The sequence below is a fragment of the Danio rerio genome, chromosome 14 (genome assembly GCF_049306965.1).
Source record: "Danio rerio strain Tuebingen ecotype United States chromosome 14, GRCz12tu, whole genome shotgun sequence".
Classification (NCBI taxonomy): Eukaryota; Metazoa; Chordata; class Actinopteri; order Cypriniformes; family Danionidae; genus Danio; species Danio rerio.
Window position 1 is genome coordinate 35,123,318 of NC_133189.1, and position 19,435 is coordinate 35,142,752.

The 19,435-nt window shown below is 35.5% G+C and overlaps 1 protein-coding gene and 1 long non-coding RNA gene across 2 annotated transcripts in view; both read left to right on the forward strand.

Moving 5' to 3' along the window:
• Positions 1-3,051, forward strand: part of mrpl11 (mitochondrial ribosomal protein L11) — a 62,930-nt gene extending 59,879 nt beyond the window's left edge. Inside the window, 1 exon segment of the mRNA NM_001002556.1 lies at positions 2,809-3,051. Within this exon segment, the coding sequence (NP_001002556.1) occupies positions 2,809-2,926 (118 nt within the window). The 3' untranslated portion in view covers positions 2,927-3,051.
• Positions 3,052-8,021: 4,970 nt separating this feature from the next.
• LOC108192168 (uncharacterized) overlaps positions 8,022-19,435 on the forward strand; it is a 33,245-nt gene continuing 21,831 nt past the window's right edge. Inside the window, exons 1-2 of the long non-coding RNA XR_001801011.4 lie at positions 8,022-8,339; positions 9,912-9,997. This is a non-coding gene — a long non-coding RNA (uncharacterized lncRNA). The remainder of the gene's footprint in view (positions 8,340-9,911; positions 9,998-19,435) is intronic.

Genomic DNA, 19,435 nt, shown 5'->3' on the forward strand with positions numbered 1-19,435 from the left:
CTGTATTTATTTATGAAATAAGATTTAGATGTGTAAAACACAATGTTTATTTGTTAACAGCAAATTTCCCAGTACTGTGTAGCAGCTGGAAGGGCATCCACTGCGTAAAACATATGCTGGAGTAGTTGGCAGTTCATTCCATTGTGGCAACTGCTGATCAATAAGGGACTAAGCCGGAGGAAAATGAATTAACAGGATTGAATTTTTGCTAAAAACGGACATTTTGTTTTTGCTAAATGGTTTCTGTTTGTTTGTGAATTAAGTGAATCGCAAAATGCTGGTTTTGTTTGTGAATTATTGGCTCAGACTTTGTTAAATAAAATGTGTTCCTTTACTGAATGGATTAAGATTATATTTCCATACTTTCTACAATGTACCTCTTTCAAAACTAATGCATTTTTCCATATCCAGTATGACTATGATTTCAACGTATCATTATTTGTACTGTTTGGTACGGCATGGGAAAAGTTTTGCAGTGAATTGTCATGATTGCATGTCTTTCCTGCATTTGTTTCTATTGTACATATTGAAATGAAATGGTTATGGTTCGTTTAATTTAATAGAAAATATTCGGGTTACTGAATCACAATGTCTGTTTAATTATTTATTATTACTGAAAATATTTTTTTATTGTGGTGAAATTCAAAAAATATTTCATGCTTTATTTATTTACAATATTTTAGACTTAAGGATGCACTGATACCATTTTTTTTTTTTGGAACCGTTTTGATCCCGATACCAAAATTATGAGTATCGACTGATACAAATTTGATTCTGATACTGTGCCCTATAGTTTTGGTGATAAACTGAAATAATGTATCTTCTTTAGTAAAAATAACAGACCTATAGCTTACTGTACATGACAGACGACACAATCTAACTAAAAACATGATGCTTGCTGTAAACTAGGCTACGTTACTTGAGCATTTGAGCTTATGTTTCCTTTGAAATTTGTAGGCTACTACTGTTGACCCTAATCAAAATACAATTACAGTGAAATATTCAGTTTCAGAGTAGCCTATATGATAATGACAATCCATATTGCGCCCGTCAGTTTCACTTTTTTTAATTAACTACTTTGATTTCAATGAGCCAGGCTTTACAAACTATTCACAGCACTGAAAGTATTCCCCTCGGAAGAATAAACTCAGTTGGAAGGATGAGATAACAGAAACTTTAAATATCAGCCTACAGAATCATTATACAGAGCGGCGCACGTCGGGTCTGCACAGGTGGTGCGTAAATGAAGTGCTTGATGCATCACTGAGGATTTTTTGAGGATCTGTCCAGTGTATTATTGAGCCTTTTCTAATTTAAAATTTCAGGTAGGCCCACTTTTTGTGTGAAGAGCTGGTAATAATCTGCTGATATAACAGACACAGCACAACATGATTTAGAAACAGCAATGAACTCTATGTTGCAGGGCAAAATAAACCCCTTTAAGGCAAAACTAAATGCATTTCTCCATTGATTACTTGTATTAACAGAGACAAATAGTCTTGGAGAAAGTTTTTTGTGTTGTCATAAACGAACGCGACATGCAGTTTAAATTGTGAATGCATGAAGAATGATTGACATAAACATGATTTTAAGCACTTGAATATTCATCTGTGCTTCACGTTGAATTTTAGAATGGCTTCAGAACATTTAGGATATAGTAGGCCTACATGACAACTTTCTAGTACCTTATAAGAGGTTACCTTCATGCCTTTTGTTGGCTTATAAATTACACAAAATATAGTGCAAGCGCATGGAGCATCCAATCCAAGTATCGGGATCTGTGCATCCCTATTCAAAACTTTTTGTTTAAAAACATAATTGTTAAATGGTTTTCTTTAAGTTCAGAGATTTGATTAAACAACCTAAAAATTTGAATCATTTTTTGGTAAAATGAAAAAAGTGCATGTAAAGAAATGTCTTCATTACTGAATAAAATGCATAAATGTTTAATGTGTTATGAAATGAAAAGTGTATGAAATGTATTGGAAGTTATGAAGACAATAGTGTTTGTAATAAATGTTTTAACATGTCCGAATAGAATGCATAAATAAACTATAATAATTGTGCCTTGTAGATGCAAATATTACATGCTCAAACAGTGGCATTAAGGCTGTTTTATTAAGCCATAGTTTTAGTTAAATGCAGATATTTATGCAGAGACACACACACACACACACACACACAATGCAATTTTTAAGCGTGTACACTTTCTCTACAGCGAGTCTTAAACATACATCTTTTCCTTGTATAAATATTGCAGACGTCCCACCACCTAGTAAAGACCTTAATAAGAGATTTGAATAAATAATGGCGGAATAAATCAAGTCTTCTCACATTCGCCAAAGACTTCACTCCTTGTGCTCATTGGGAATTTCACGCCCTTTCTCACTGTGGAGAATTCAACTTGATTTGCAGCATTTTAAAAAATGAATCATAAAAATTCATGTATTGTATAATTAATGCTGAGAAATTGTAAAAGATTCGACCAGCTGCTTAAATATTAAGACTCGTTCATTAGAATAGCGCTTGCTTGTCACCGACTGCAGTCTATTTTATCCAGAGCTTCCGATGTCAGATCTGGCAACATTTGGACAGGCCTGTTTTGTTAGCAGGGCCTTGCATTTTTCTTAAACCGCAGCTCTTTAATAAATGAACCGTGTCACCGAGCCGCAAACACTCAGACCCATCATTTGTGCATGAGGGAAGAGCAACGCTCGCCTTGCATTTCAATCGATCGCTAGAAATATTTGAAATTCTAATGTAATGTAGATGTGTTGATCTCCGTCTTCTCTGTCATCCGTCTGTCAGCCTGTCACCAGAGGAGTACGGCGAGTTTCTCCGAGAGCGTGAAGTGATACTGAAGGCTCAAGCAGAAGCAGCCGCAGCTGAAGCAGCAGCAGCAGCAGCAGCAGTCAAGAAGAAATGAAGAGCTACTCTGTGCTCCACTTATTTATCATTGCAAAAAAAAAAAAAAAGACATCTGTTCACATGGATTCCCCCTGCTATTCTGGTTGTGTTTTTCTAATAAAATGCTGCTGATTTGCATGCAGACTTATTGAAGTGTATTCTTTTATTGCTGTTTACCACTTTTTTTTCCACCTGCTCTTTCGCACACTTCCATTGACTCCTGCAACTCTGAGTAATAATCCAGTTTTTTATATAACCGCTGTGACTTTAATATCTGTGCTGAAGTAGATTGCCCTTTAGCAACCCAGTAACGACAAATTCAGGTTGGTGTGTAATGATGAAATATGATGTTTTATTGCTTGTTTATAAGGATTGCATGATGCTTTCACATTTAACTCTTATATTATGGTTGATTTTTTTAAATGTTTTATTATCTGATTGGATATATTATATTATATTATATTATATTATATTATATTATATTATATTATATTATATTATATTATATTATATTATATTAGACTACATTATATTAGACAAGATTATATTAGATTAGATTTAGACTATATTATTATATTATATTATATTATATTATATTATATTATATTATATTATATTATATCTTATTAGTATCAAGCCATCTAAAAGCTAAACAAATAATCTTTCCATTGATGTATGGCTTGTTATAATAGGATGATACTTGGCCTAGATAAAGCTGTTTAAAATATTTACTTTGAGGGTGTAAAATAAACTATATTAAGAAACTCACCTTTAAAGTTGCCGAAATGTAGTGCTTAGAAATGCCATACCAGGTTGGACCAGGTTGTTTGCAGGTTGCACTTTTGCCTTCAGAACTCCCTTAATCCTTTGCTCTATTGGATTGGATCTGGTGACTGTGGAGGCCATTTGAGTACAGTGAACTCATTGTCATATTTAAGAAATCAGAAGATGGGCACACTGTGCAACAATACCCATGCAACAATACCCATGTTAGATGTGGTGTTGACACGATGCTCATTTGGCATTAATGGCCACCAAAGTGTGTCAAGATAATATCCCCCACACTAATACACCACCACCACCAGCCTGAACCGTTGATACAAGGCAGGATGAATTCATGATGACGCTAAGTTCTAACCCTACCATCTGAATGTCGCAGCAGAAATTGAGACTCATCAGACCAGGCAACATTTTTCCGTTCTTCTATTGTCCAATTTTGGTTTTCAAATTGTAGCTTCAGTTTCCTGTTCTTAGCTGACAGGAGTGGCACTCAATAATAATAATAAAAATAATAATAATTCCTTACATTCATATAGCGCTTTTCTGGGCACTCAAAGCACTTTAAACAATGGGGGGAATCTCCTCACACACAAGCTGATTGGTGGAGAGGAGACAGAGTGATGATATGCCAATTATGATACGAGGAGGTTTAGGAGGCCATGATGGACAGTGGGCAGATTTGGCCGGGATGCCGGGGTTAAACCCCTATTCTTTTTCGAAGGACATCCTGAGATTTTTAACAACCACAGAGAGTCGGGACCTCGGTTTAACGTCTCATCCGAAAGATGGCACTCAGTGAGCAGTATAGGGTCCCCGTCACTATACCACAGGTAGACCACAGGTTAGTGTGGTCACACTCAGTGTGGTCTCCTGCTGTTGTAACCCATCAGTCTCAAGGTTGGACGTGTTGTGCGTTCATAGATGCTCTTCTGCATACCTCGGTTGTAACAAGTGGTTATTTGAGATGCTGTTGCCTTTCTATCAGCTCGGCCCAGTCTGGCTATTCTCCTCTGACCTTTGGCATCAACAGCATTTGTGCCCACAGAACTGCCGCTCTCTGGATATTTTTATAATTTTTGGACCATTCTTTGTAAACCCTAGTGATAGTCGTGCGTGAAAATCCCAGTCAATCAGCAGTTTTTGAAATACTCAAACAACCCCATCTGGCACCAACAACCATGCCATGTTCAAAGCTAACTTAAATCAACTTAAATCACCTTTCTTTCCCATTCTGATGCTCTTTTTAAACTGCAGCAGATCGTCTTAACCATCTCTACATGCCTAAATGCATTGAGTTGCTGCCATGTGATTGGCTGATTAGAAATTTGTGTTAACCAGCAGTTGTGCCTAATAAAGTAGCAGCTGAGTGGATGTGCATAAATAGAGTATACACACATATATCTGTGTGTATCGATGGATGGATAGATAGAGATAGATACTCGCAGCTTTAACCTATTATATGAAACGGTAGCCTACATCATGATTGTGTGTAAAGCTGTTTAACCGCGCAGACAAGGGGGAAAAAAGTAATAGATGGTAATTTACTTTCTGATGGAGTAGCTCGACACTGACCCCACTGAACAAGAGAGATTTTACAAGCTCTGTCAAATCACTTTGCTTAAAGTCAAGTGCGTTTCTGATTGTTTTCCAAATGCTTGTCGACAGTGAATAAAGGGCAGAGATTTTTCCCCCTCTTTGAGCATCACATTCGACTCTTTGATTTGAATGAGATGGCAGTGTTGTGCACTTCATCCAGGCTTCAGTGACGAAGTGTTCTCCATTTCACAAGAACAGGGAAAGATGAGAGACAATAACATCAAGAGGAAGTGAGTTCATATACAGCGTTTTATCTGCCCTTTGAGTCTCACAGCAAGCGATGGCTGTTATATCTGGTGTTTGCAAAGGTCAAAAGGCATCATAGGCGGTATGTTTAGCAGTGGATGAAGCTTGTCAAAGTACAGCTCTCATAAGAGCCCTGAAGGGACATAGAAGCAAGAGACTTCCCAGAAATGCTCTGATGTGGTCGTATGAGTTCCGCAGTGCTTCTCTGTTAGACAAATGAGATTTCTTATATAATTCAGCCTCTATTTATTGTTATACACTTGTAGTGATCCCCATACTACACTACTTCCTGAATATTGCAGAAAGCAGATGAAGGATCGTGCTTGGTAAAACAGAAATCAGTACTTACCCTCATCCTCTAGTCCATGTGAGTTTGGAATAGCCTGAGGCATGAACTAAAAAATGAACAACCCTTGTGCATAATAAGCAGACAACATCCATGCAAAAATGACAGTGCTTGCAACAACAATCGCAGAAGCCACAGTACATGTTAGTCTAACGAGAATTTACTTTCAGAATTTTGTCGATTTTCTTCTAAACCGCAAACATCAGAAAGGCTTGCTCTGCATCAATTGAAATGATACTGAGATGACATTTGAGCTGCAAGATAATGCTTGCTCCACTTTAAAGAACTACAGAAGAAGATGAGTGTTTACAAATGGGCTGCAATTTGACACTATTTTTTACACTGAAGTGGAGACTTAGTGAGGAAAAGCTGGAACTTGAATGCTAAAATGAGATGTCAACAACACATCCTTCTTGCAATTCTTGCTGCAATTTGCATTGCCTATTACCTTTCTAAATGTATTTTGTAGAAAACTGAAATGGAACAAGAGTAAGTACCTTATAAACTGAATGAATAATGAATTCAGTATTTCCATCTCTTTCTATTTATGTTATTTAGTTAGTCAGTTGCACTTGCATTGTAAAAACAAAACGTAACAAGACTTGTACAGTATGCCATGTTCATCAGTAGGCCTAATTTAAATTAATTTAATTTGTACAAAAATGAAAAAGATGGAAGCTTAACTGCCAATTCAGGTAGGTTTACTCAATAGTTTGCTAAAGAAACCTTAGTTTTATTCATATCAAGCTGCTTATGTGGTAAACATTGATTATGCTATCTTGTTTGTTTATTTGTTTTACAGACTGATTTGTAATTTCAATTACGTGTAGTGTAGCAAACTCATACATAATTTGTGATTACCAAGGATGGGCAATATTTATCATACATGTATTTCAAATACATATTTTAAATATAAAATAGTATTTTGTAATTTGCATTTTTTAGGTTTGATAGAAAGGGGTTAATATTTTGTAATAACATACTTTAAGTTCTTTTGTGTAGTGTCTATTTTTGTATTTTTAAATACTGCAAAATACATTGTAAGAAGTCTACATGATGACATCATTAAAAATGTGGCCTTTAAAAGTGGTGTTTTCTCAGAGATCAGACTAGAAAATTGATTAATATTGAAAAAGTTGATCAGTGCTTGCTGTGTATGGATGGAAATTGTACATCCGATATAAAGAAAATAACAGACAAATAGCAGGGATAGAATTTGAAGCCAAAGACAGGAAAATAAGACAAACAACAAAAAGTCCTACAGTGGAGATACCTGCAAAACTTCATTGGCTGTTTCAAATGCCAGTAGCTGATCGGCAGCTGTTCTTTATACGTTTTTATTTATAAACTTTGGCATAGTTAATCTGTATAAAACAAAAATATTTAATAATACTCTAGCCTACAGACAGGTCAAAAACTTCCAACTCAGGTTTTATGGCAACAAAAACTGATATCAGGTTTTATATTGTGTATTGAAGACTACAATTGGTGGAGTACAATAAAAAAAAAACATGATTTATGGAAATGACTAAAAGTGGAGATTCTAGCATTGAAAATTTCAATTGCAAAAAAAACCCATTTTTATTTATTGATTTATTGACCAAATTATGTGAGCAAAAATTTTAAAATAAGCTTTTCCTATATCACCCTTTTAAAATATAAGACTGGTGGCAATTTTGACAATAGATAGAGCTATAGAGACTTAATGTATATAGTACCATATTCTAACTCATTTTACGCATTACATGGTTTCTTCACGACAGGATTTCCAATATGAAGTTTGTATAATATCTATTCTAAAATCAAAGAGAAACACAAATTGCATTTTTATGAATATGAATACCTCCTCAGGTGAATGAGGTGCAAATGGGATTGATCGAATAGGCCTGTTTATGGAATGTTTGCGATGAAACTTAATTCGCCCTTGGTAAAGTATTTTGAAGTATTTTCAAGATACATATTTTATTTTTGATAGGCTACATTGTGGCTGCTGTATTTTGCAGTTTATTTTGATACGTGTAAAATAGAGGTATTTTATTTATATGTATTAAATACATTTCACTCTATTTCTGCCCAACCCTGGTGATTACTATGGATAACCTAGATAGAATAAATTATTGCAATTTATTTAAAAACCCGAGCCACGGAGAACATAGCCTACAAGACCGTGACCGGAAGAGACGTACGCGACCTTTGTTTACACAAAAATAGGCTAAGTTAACTGCCTGCCTGCCTGCTACTTCAGTTTAGTTAATTCATTAACTAAAAACGAGCAATTCGGAACAGCAATTATTTGTAAAATTCAGCTCTTACAATACGACTAGTTCATGTTAGCTCAGACTGAAATAACGTAAACCTGATGCTGACTTCACCTGCTATCAAAAACATTTAACGTTACCATGTTAAGATGCGAACCCCTTGCGTTCAAGTTCTTGTTGGCTGAAAGGTCAATGGAGGACACTAAGTAAGTTAATCATTGCATTTTTAAAAACGGTTTGGTACTATTCTCATAAAAAATGTGTACATTTTCAAACACGTCATGATTTCATTGTAGTTACACATGTTTACGTAACACAATCATTGTTTCAAAACAAAAACATTATGAAATGAATTGAGAACATTTGGTTTAATTGCCAAAACCCAACCGTAAGACCCCTTTTCAACTTTTTTTCTTCAACTATATTATATTAATCATATTATATATATTTATATAACATAAATGTAATCAAAGAACCCACATAAAATCTGATAAATGGTTTATGACATGCAAGTTCATATGTAAATCTTTAATGTTGCATGGAGCTTGTATGTCATCATTCAATTTGCAATTTTTCAGTTTTCTATATGAAAACACATCAAGTTATTTACATACATGAGCAAAAGTATTTACTGTACTGAATTGTAATTTGACTTTATCTATATGGTAACTAATTGTGATCTAGTGGAAATAATCAGTAATTTGTATTTCTTGACTGAACGCACTTGATGCAATTTGTCTTTGTTACAAATTAAAGTTGAACAATAGAAAAATGTACCAAACTGAGTGTTAAGAAGTAGAAATCCAAAGTTTGATTGTAGCTCCAAGGCAGTTACTGTGAATGAAGTGCTTATTTTGTGATTATGTGATTGGACTAACACAATTGAAAATATGCTGAAATATTTTTTTAAGTTACACTTTTGTGGATCTGTTGTCATAGAAGTACCAATTTATTGTGAAAATCCTACTTGCACACACTTTTAAGTATAATGATTAATCAATATTTATAGTCTACTTGTTATCATAGGCGTACACTCGACCTATAGCACAAGTATAAAATGTACAGTTGAATTCAGAATTATTAGCACTCCTGAATCATTAGCTCCCTCTATATTTTTTTCCCCTATTTCTGTTTAAGGGATAGATTTTTTTTTCAACATATTTCTAAATATAATAGTTTAATAATTCATTTTTATGGTAAATAATATTTTACTTGATATTTTTAAGATACTAGTTTTCAGCTTAAAGTGCCATTTAAAGGTTTAACTAGGTTAATTAGACACGTTACGGTAATTAGTCATTATATAATGATTGTAAAAAAACATACATATTGCTTAGAAGGCTAGAAATATTGATCTTATTTTTTTATTATTAAAAACTGCTTTTATTCTTGCCAAAGTAAAACAAATAAGACTTTCTCTAGAGGACAAATTTGATCAGAAATACTGTGAAAATCTCCTTGCTCTGATAAACATATTTTGGGAAATATATTTAAAGAACAATAAGTTCCCAGGAGGGCTAATAATTTTGACTTCAACTCTAAATATGGTAAATGCAACATGAGAGGCTATTTATAATTATTAAGGAAGCCATAAAGACAGCTTATTTATAAATGCTGTAGGATTATTTATCATTGTTAGTTCAAATTAGCTGTGGCTAATGCTAATAGAGCCAGCTGTTTTTCCTATGACCGTATACCTGACTGCCAATTTAAATGTAGGACTAATCTAATGCATGGCTAGAGTTAGGCTTTTTTTAAACTTATGATTTAATTCACAGAAGGCTCACTGAATGTCCACATGGTGGCACTGCGTCTTCAAAGACAGTCAAGGATGCTTGCAGGCACAGATAATCATCATGCTTTGGTGAGTGTAACTCGTCCTGAAAAATGTGCTTTGCTTTTCAGTCTCCGCTCCGAGAAACCAGTCAAATCTGTGCCTCTAAGTGCATATCATTTTCAACCAGATGCTTTTGTCTAAAATCTGAGGCAAATTTCTCAGACGCTTTTCTTCTGATCTTGGCTTTTAACTGTCTTCGAGGACCAATGAGTGCTTTACTTTGATGTGAACTAACCTTTGTGCGTCGCCTCTACCAACTTCACAAGTCTCTTTTTGCATTATGAATGCAAGCATTTTTTTTTCTTTTTAATAGAAAAAATGGAGTGTCATGGTTAGCTTTTTGACTAATGAAAATCTAGCCACTCTGTGACTGGTGTGCTGTAATTCATGTTATGTCATTTCAAAAAGTTGGGAAAATTACATATAAAATAATCTGCTGTACATTTCGAGGGGTCCAGTTTAGAAAAGGTCATGATTAGAAGACTAATCTGATCTCTTAGCCCAGCCTTCCATTGCCAATGCATGTATATTCATATTTTTCCACAAGAGGGCATCTTTTTTAATGCTTGTTTGAATTAGAATATATTATTGCATTATTTATTGTATTATTATTCTATGTTTATCTTAAAAATATCTTTATAGCAATAATGATTTAGTTTGCAGACTTATTTCGACACCTGAATACTTTTTTATACAGAACCAGCAGCCACCCATCAGTATATAGAAAGTTATATTTTCTAGGGAACATTATATGTCTGTCCATCTGTTTGTCTATCTTTAGCTTTCAATTCAATCAAAACAGCTTTACTATATTGAGAAAAACTGAAATATCACATGGTCCTTAGTATTCAGACCCTTTGCTAGGTATTTAGTAAAAGCACCCTTTTGAGTCTTTTTGGGAAAGATGTAGTTTTTCACACCTGCATTTGGGGATGCTCTGCCATTCCTCCTTGCAGATACTCTCCAGTTATGTCAGGTTGGAGGGTAAAGGTTGGTGGACTTCCATTTTAGGTCTCTCCAGAGATGCTCAATTGGGTTTAAGTCAGGCTTTGGCTTTGCCATTCAAAAGCAGTTACAGAGATGTTGTGAAATCCACTCCATTATTTTAGCTGTGTGCTTAGGGTCATTGTCTTGTTTAAAGGTAGACTTTCAGCCCATTCTGAGGTCCTGAGCAGTATGGAGAAGGTTTCTTCCAGAATATCTCTATACTTGGCTACATTCGTCCTTCCCTCGATTGCAACCAGTCGTCCCTACAGCTGAAAAACACCCCCAAAGCATGATGCTGCCACCACCATGCTTCACTATTGGGACTGTATTGGACAGGTGATGAACAGTGCCTGGTTAGAACCACTTAGAATTAAGGCCAAAAAGTTTTATCTTGGTCTCGTCAGACCACAAAATCTTATTTCTCACCATTTTAGAGTTCTTTAGCTGATTATTAGTAAACTCCATGTGGGCTTTTATGTGTCTGGCCACTCTGCCGTAAAGTTCAAACCCGTGAAGCGCTGCAGTGATGGTTGAATTTCTACAAATTTCTCCCATCTCCTGACCGCATTTCTGGAGCTCAGCCACAATGATCTTCTTTACCTCTCTCAACAAGGATTTTCTGTCCCAATAGCTCCGTTTGGCCGGATGGAAACGGGTTTCATTTAAGGATTATGGAGGCCGCGGTGCTCTTAGGAACTTTGAGTGCAGCAGAATCTTTTTGTCACAATAAAGGTGTAGAACCCAGAGGTGGGACCAAGTCATTGTTTGACAAGTCACAAGTAAGTCTCAATTCATTGCCCTCAAGTCCCGAGTCAAGTCCCGAGTCAAGACAGGCAAGTCCCGAGTCAAGTCCCGAGTCAAAGGCAACAAGTCTCAAGTCAAGTCCAAAGTCCTGCAGTTTGATTTTCGAGTCTTTTCGAGTCTTTTTAACAGAAAAATAAAATATATACAGATTAGGTATGGTTGTAAGATCTGTATTAATTAAACAAACCTTTTTTTATTAAAGAACATTGCTCAGATATATAAAAATACAAATGCAATTTTCTGAAAAAGTACTGAACAGTGCTGCGTCTCGTCTCCACAGCATAATGCACAAGAACGAGTTCCACCAAAAAAAGACTCCATTTTGCCTCACATCACACAGAAATTGCAGGTCTCCTGCTGTCTAATTCATTAAGTTTAGTTGTGCTATATTATGTCTTCGGTGATCAACTTGTGATTAACCAAAATTACATAACCTCAATGTGGTAGCAGTAGACCAACTCCTGTATATGCTGCAAAGTTAAATTGAGTGAAATTGGAATTTTGTCAATTGAATCTCGTGTGTGCTAAAATGGTAGCACATATTGTTAATGAAGTAGGCTACTTTATACAAACAATAAAGTTGTTTTCTTCACATAACGTTGAAGAGCTTTGCTCTTTACCTTGTGTGATGCTCGTGCACGGATTTCCTCTGTTTGTGGACAAAACTGATTGCAAGTTCTCAAATTTTCTCTCGCTCTCAAATATGCACTGCTCACACACAAATTTTCTTGAGCGCTCTCAGAGATTATATGCAAACTCACAATTTGTGTCGTGTTCCCTCTTCCTTTCATGCTTTTTGATATGATTCATATTGCTGCACTGTTTAATAACAATAACCAAAATACTAAAATAGACTTACATATTAAATGTTTAATCTAATAAACCATAACATTTTTGGTTGTTTTATATGATGAGATATTTTCAGTTTCAAACACTTAAAGACAGAGAATAGACCAGTGGTGCCCCCCTGAAAATTTGCTTAAGGGGGGCCAGAAGAGGCCAGCTACGTCAGTGGCACCAATCAATCCACAATAATTTAGTGGCTGCTATTTATTTATTGAAATATTGCATTTTATTGCATTTATGTAAGTAGATTTAAATAAATAATGTCAACAGCAAAATCATATCGGGTTGGCCACAGGGGTGGCTAGAGTTTACACAGGGGTAACACCCCTTGTAAAGGGGTTTACACCACTATAAGGCACCCCTGGAATAGATGTTGGATGTAAAAAATACATTTTATTTTAAAAGCATTTAAACAAAAACTAATGCAAGCAGAAATGTAACTTTGATAAAAATAAGGAAACACTTGATAAGGTATTATAGCCTACTGTACTATTCACTCTTCAAATAAATCTCACTATCAATCTCATTTTATCATGGCAGCTAAAATAAAGTAAACTAGTGTTTGCTGGCTTCCACTTTGCTGATGAGATTGTGGAGGACATTTTCCATGTCATCCTCTTCATTTTGAGGAAAGCTGTTCCACAGGGCCCCTGAACACGTATATTGGCATGTACTGTGTTTTGAACAGTAGCCTACTACAGTAAAGAACTTCAATTGATCAGTTGTGGTAATACTATAGTTGCTATGGTAACACAAGTGTAATATAAACAAATTACCCAGTGCTGTATTATTTTACAATATAGGGTATTTTATACTACAAATCACTACACTTTACTGTAGTAAAACTACACTTTGTATTATTTTATCTGTTCACTATTGGTAATACTACTGTATTATGAAGCATTAATTAACAAGTCGTAAATAATACTAGCCTAAAACATAAGTATAATACAAGTATACAACAAGTATAATACTCAAAAACACTAGAATTTATTAAAGAATTTACCTTAACCTTTTAGTTTTTTGTGTATTGTTAATAAATAGTAAAGCAAGAAAGAAACCATATCAACATTCTTGGAATAACCCTTCGCTAAGCCTCGCCCTCCTTAGTTACTGTTGCTACGCCTGTCAAGCTTTCATGCCTGGCACATCTATTACAGTGTGTATGCGCTGGTGTCAGACATTCCCAAGGATTTAATTAGTCATTTTTGGCAAACAGGTGAGATATCTGAGAAAGCCAGACAAAAGAGGACTGCAGTAAACATTACAGGGGTATATTCACAACATAATAGCAACTGATTAGAAAATAATTTTATCAAAATTGAAGCAAGGTTAGCCTAGCCACCTCATACGCTGAACATTCAACAGCATAGTTCATGCACAGCAGGAGAGGTGAAATTATAAAATAATCTAATAACCTAAGAAACTGATGGATTGTGCCGAATATTAGCATCATTGACCCATAACAGTGTACAGTACCTATTACTGTCAGCATGTTTGTGTGCTCTTTATCCAGTTTTTATTCAAATTTGCAGTTAAGTGGAAGAAAAAAAATTGAAATGCACAATCATTAAAGTATAAATAACAGAAGTGAACAAATAGATTTTTCCTACCAGCAAATATTAGTGTATGTATTTATATGCGTTACAATAGCGAGGGTTTAAACTAAGCAGTGCTCACAGGGTTCAACGCTAAGGATTTTTTCTACTGGCCCGATCGGGCCAGTGGTTCTGATTTTTACTTGCCCTGCCCAAATTTTCACTGGCCCCACCAAAAAAAAAAAAAAAGAAGTTAATCGCTATTTGAATGTGCGTGTGTGTGTGTGTGTGTGTGTGTGCACCCCTGTTTATTTTTTTCCCCAATTTCTATTTAACAGAGAACAGATTTTCTCAGCACATTTCTAAACATAATAGTTTTAATAACTCATCTCTAATAACTGATTTATTTTATCTTTGTCATGATGGCTGTAAATAATATTTTACTAGATATTCTTCAAGACACTTCTATACAGCTTAAAGAGACATTTATAGGCTTAACTAGGGTAATTAGGTTAACTAGGCAGGTTAGGGTAATTAGGCTAGTTATTGTATAATGATGGTTTGTTCTGTAGACAGTCTGAAAAACAATTAGCTTAAGAGGCTAATAAATTTTACCTTAAAATGGTTAAAAAATGTTTTTATTCAAGCCAAAATAAAACAAATAAGATTTTGTTCAAAGGAAAAAATATTATCAGACAAAATATCAACATTTCTTTGCTTTGTTAAACATCATTTAGGAAATATTTTAAAAAGAAAAAACAAAAAACAAAAGGGGGCTAATAAATCTGTATATATATTTACGGTAATTTTTAAAATGTTTAAGGAAAACTATTCAGTTCATCAAGGCTATATTTATAAATGTAAAAAGGTGTAATTGTTAAATATTTATTAAAATTTTAAATAACTGCTTTGTTATTGTATTTAGTTTCAAATAAAATAATTACTCCAGACATTATTGATTTTATAACTATTACCATTTATAAATATAATAATAATTAATATTAGTGATTTCTGAAGGATCATGTGACTGGAGTAATGAAGCTGAAATCTCATCTTTAAAATCACTGGAATAAATGAATAAATTAAATGATAAACTACTTTTGAACAGTTATTTTATAGTGCAACATTTCACAATTTGTATTTATGATGAAATAATTGCAGCCCTGGTGAGCAGAAGAAGCTTGTTTTAACATATTTAATCACACTGACCCCAAACTTTTGTGTATTGTGTATAGAATATTTTATAAGTGAAAATGTGCACTTTAATTTTAACAACCCACAGACATCGTCACCAAATACAAATCGAGGTCAGACTTTCTCATATATACAGAGCCTCGTTTCAATTGTCAGGTTTTGTAGAAATCGATCAATTGAATTAATCAATCTATTAAAGAAACGTTGACTATAATTCTGTATTTTAGGCTTAAATTATAGAGAGACATAGCAGATGAACCGAGACTGCATCAGATCAATGTAAATCTTTCTTTCGAGCTGTCAGTGCGGAAATGAACAAAACAACAGGCCTAATACAACATAGGCCTATTATACGATTAAAATATGGAAAAATTAACACATAGTAATTTCGGTCAATTTTCCTGACGGATAAACCGAGATCAGGCTGGATAAACAGCTCTCGGTAATATTTCAGCATGCTTTCACTTTCGCATTTACCGGTAAGAATGACATCTCGCCCTGCTCATCATTCCCTCTTCATATAGCCGTATATATGGCTATTACACGATCATGATACACTGTGATATAGCCTGGGTCGTTAGTTCGTTGCATTGTTTTGTTTTCTTGTTTTTCTACAATCGATATACGCTCAATAGGACAGAGACCGTCTCATTCAGGCGATCTTGGACTGATTGATTTGGCGCGGAAGCGAGCGCAACTGCTGGATATATGCTAAAAAAACGCGCTAACGGGTGAAACGAGACAGATTCCGAAACAAACGTCTATGTGTGAAAGCACCGTAAGATTGTATTTGCACACAATTGACAGACAGTCGCAGCACGCAGCTCTGGCTCGATCTGTCAGGCAAAAAGGCAGCAGCTGGCCCGATCGAGCCAGTAACATTTTGTACACTGGCCCGAGTGTCTCGCACGCTGGCCCCGGGCCATCGGGCAGTCCTTATTGTCGAGCCCTGGCTCATAATATCGAGTGGAAAAAAAGAAAAAGACCGCTGGAAAGCATAACCTGCTTTGTTTTTTTTTTATTTTTTTTATAAGAAACACAGTTTAGATCTGTTTAGGATAAGAGGAGTGTGAGTTATTGCCACCTATCATTGAATGTGAATATCGAAAACAAAACCAACTTAGCTTAACTCCTTTACCGCCCCTCACACAGCTTGATCCACGCTGGCATTTCTCCTCTTGGGCTTTGGTTTTGAAAAGGGAAAAAATCCCACCACCCAGTCCAAACTTTTAGGATAGCGGGTGTCAGATTTTCACAATCCAATTGCGCAACGATTTGGCTTGTTTCCCTCGCTCGAAAGCTTGACAGAGCCTCTGCCCGTAGCTACGATTGGTAAGCCGCGATTGGTGGGTGGCGGTTTTTGGGCGTGGCTTAGCGAAGGGTCAGTTTAACTGGAGGATCCCGTGAGAGCAAAAGCACTAAAGGTATGAGACGCCATCGTAAACAAAAGTCAAGCGAACGCAAAGAGACTGAATGCACGAGAGAGAGAGAGAGAGAGAGAGAGAGAGAGAGAGAGAGAGAGAGAGGTGTATGTTGTATGTGTGAGAGAGAGAGTGTGAGAGAGAGAGAGAGAGAGAGAGCGAGTATTGGCACGCGAGTATTGGCTCGATCTCAAGTTCAAATTCAAATTCTCTCTGCGTTCCCTTGACTTTTGTCCACTCCGGCGCCTCATAGTAGTCACGTTGGATACTGTCGAATCAAAACAATCTACCGTGCTTCGATTGGACGTCATGCCGAAAGCGCGCATGCTCACACACACGTGCGCGCGTGCTGTCACACACGCGCGCATAAACGGGGAGAGAGAGAGAGCGGTCCATGTCAACATACTTTTTTATCGTTGGGCTTTCCATGGGAAGCAGCAAGTCTTTACAAGTCAATAGGGGCAAGTCCTAGTCAAAGTCCAAGTCATTTATGTTCAAGTCCAAGTCGAGTTGCAAGTCTTTTTATATTTTGTCAAGTCGAGTCTAAAGTCATCAAATTCATGACTCGAGTCTGACTCGAGTCCAAGTCACATGACTCGAGTCCACACCTCTGGTAGAACCATGTCAAGAATGATCAGAAGAAATGGACTGCACCTGAGTTGAATATATGAGTGTCACAGCTAGGCATGGGTTGGTATAAGTTTTTGAGGGTATGATAACCTTGGATAAGAATATCACAGCATTGTGATTACTGCTCTAAATATATATTCTTTTTAAATGTCTGGGTAAAAAGCTAAAACTTTTTACCCTTTGAACACATTACATTTTTATTTTGAGTAACATTTAAATGATTTTGGAGCAGTAAATATGTCAGGCTAAAAAATTCAAATAAATGATTGACTTCTGCTCTCTTCATTGGTTTCAAAAACACAGATTTCTTTCAAATTTAAAACATCTTTGGATGATTTTTCTGCTGGAGATACTTTTGTCCAAAAAAAAAAAAAAAGTACATAAAAAATTGTATCTTACACATACCTAAGTAATAGTATAACAGAACATTTTGACGTTTTTAAAACATTGACTTTTCCAAAAAGCAGTATACCTTGAAAACAGTTATCTTCCCAAGCCTAGTCACAGCAAAGGGTCTGAATACTTGGGACCATGCGATATTTCAGTTGTTCTTTTTTTAATAAATCTGCAAAAATTTCAACAATTCAGTGTTTTTTGTTTTTTTTTTTTGTCACTATGGGGTGCTGTGTGTACATTAATGAGGAAAAATTAACTTAAATGATTTTAGCAAATAGCTGCAATATAACAAAGATTGAAAAATTTAAGAGGGTCCGAATACTTTCTGTACCTAGTGTATGTATATTTAAATAGGCATACTTATAGGTCTGCGTGGAATCTGCATGTGCACATTGACTAATATGCAATGTTTACATGAATTATGTGCAATGCAGTTTGTCGTAAAAAAATATTTAAATAAAATTTCAGTCTTTTAATAAATATATCACAAGACTTTAAGAAACCTTTAAAAAAGTTATTATTTTTAATAACCAAAATTATTCTGCATAAATCTGCTTTTTTTTTTTTTTTTTACAGAAATTGGCAAAAGATCCACAAATGCTGTCTTGCCCTCAGTATACCTTAACTATTTACAATATAACAACTGTACATAACAGTGTTTTAACCTTCTGGTGCTGTATGGTCACTTTTTTAGAGTGTATGTGTGTGTGATAACAGACAATTTAACTGAAAGCTTTTTTAAACATATCAACATTTTAATGTAACCGACTTTGATTTATTATTTTTATTTTGAGTACAGTGTGTAATGGAAAATATGCATATATAAAAAAAAAAGAAAATGTATTTTTGTGTGAATAGCAGAACACCTGTAACACATTACTGACTGAAGGTCACTGTGATGAACAGTGTAGGCAGCAAACATTCATCCATTATGTATTTTTCTGTAATGTATAATCTAGTTGCCATATAATTTATGCCATTTGCAATGTAACATTTTAAGCATTACAACTAAAATGCATGTATTTTACACCAGATGGTGTTAGAGAGCCAATCTGGGTTTCTGTGACACTGTTTAGTCTCAGTAAGCTGCAGTTGGGGGGGCATTAAGAGGCTGGAACAAAATGTTCACATGCTGACGCAAAGCTCTCGGTTCTACTTTTTATGGCAGATGGTTACTATACTTATGATGCTTGATTATATCTAAGCTCCCCAAGGTGCATTGTTCCTAAAAATAGAAGGGAAAAGGGAGAGAAATAATAGAGTTTGAGGTGGGGGGATTGTGCTTTACATAAAAGCCAGAATTGGGAGGAGGTCTTTGAATCACAGCTTTTGGTGCCTTAACAAGGGTTGCTTTAATTGGCTGACTGGCCCATGTGCGTTAAATTCATTAGCATAGCAACACAGCTCTTCCCTCTCTCTCTCTCCTTATTGGGAAGGATGCTGTGAGAAAAGGGAGGAGGGGACTAAAAATGGTGCCCCTGAGCAGGAAAGCCCATATATGGAGTCTGATAACACCGTCATACCACGTCAAAATAGCAGGTACATTGAGTGTGGGCTGAGAGAAAAAGAGAGAGGAAGGGAGGGTTACGTGCGTGTGGCATTCAGTACGTGAGTGCGTCAAAGCGGGAAGCTGGCGGTCTGTGCGAGCG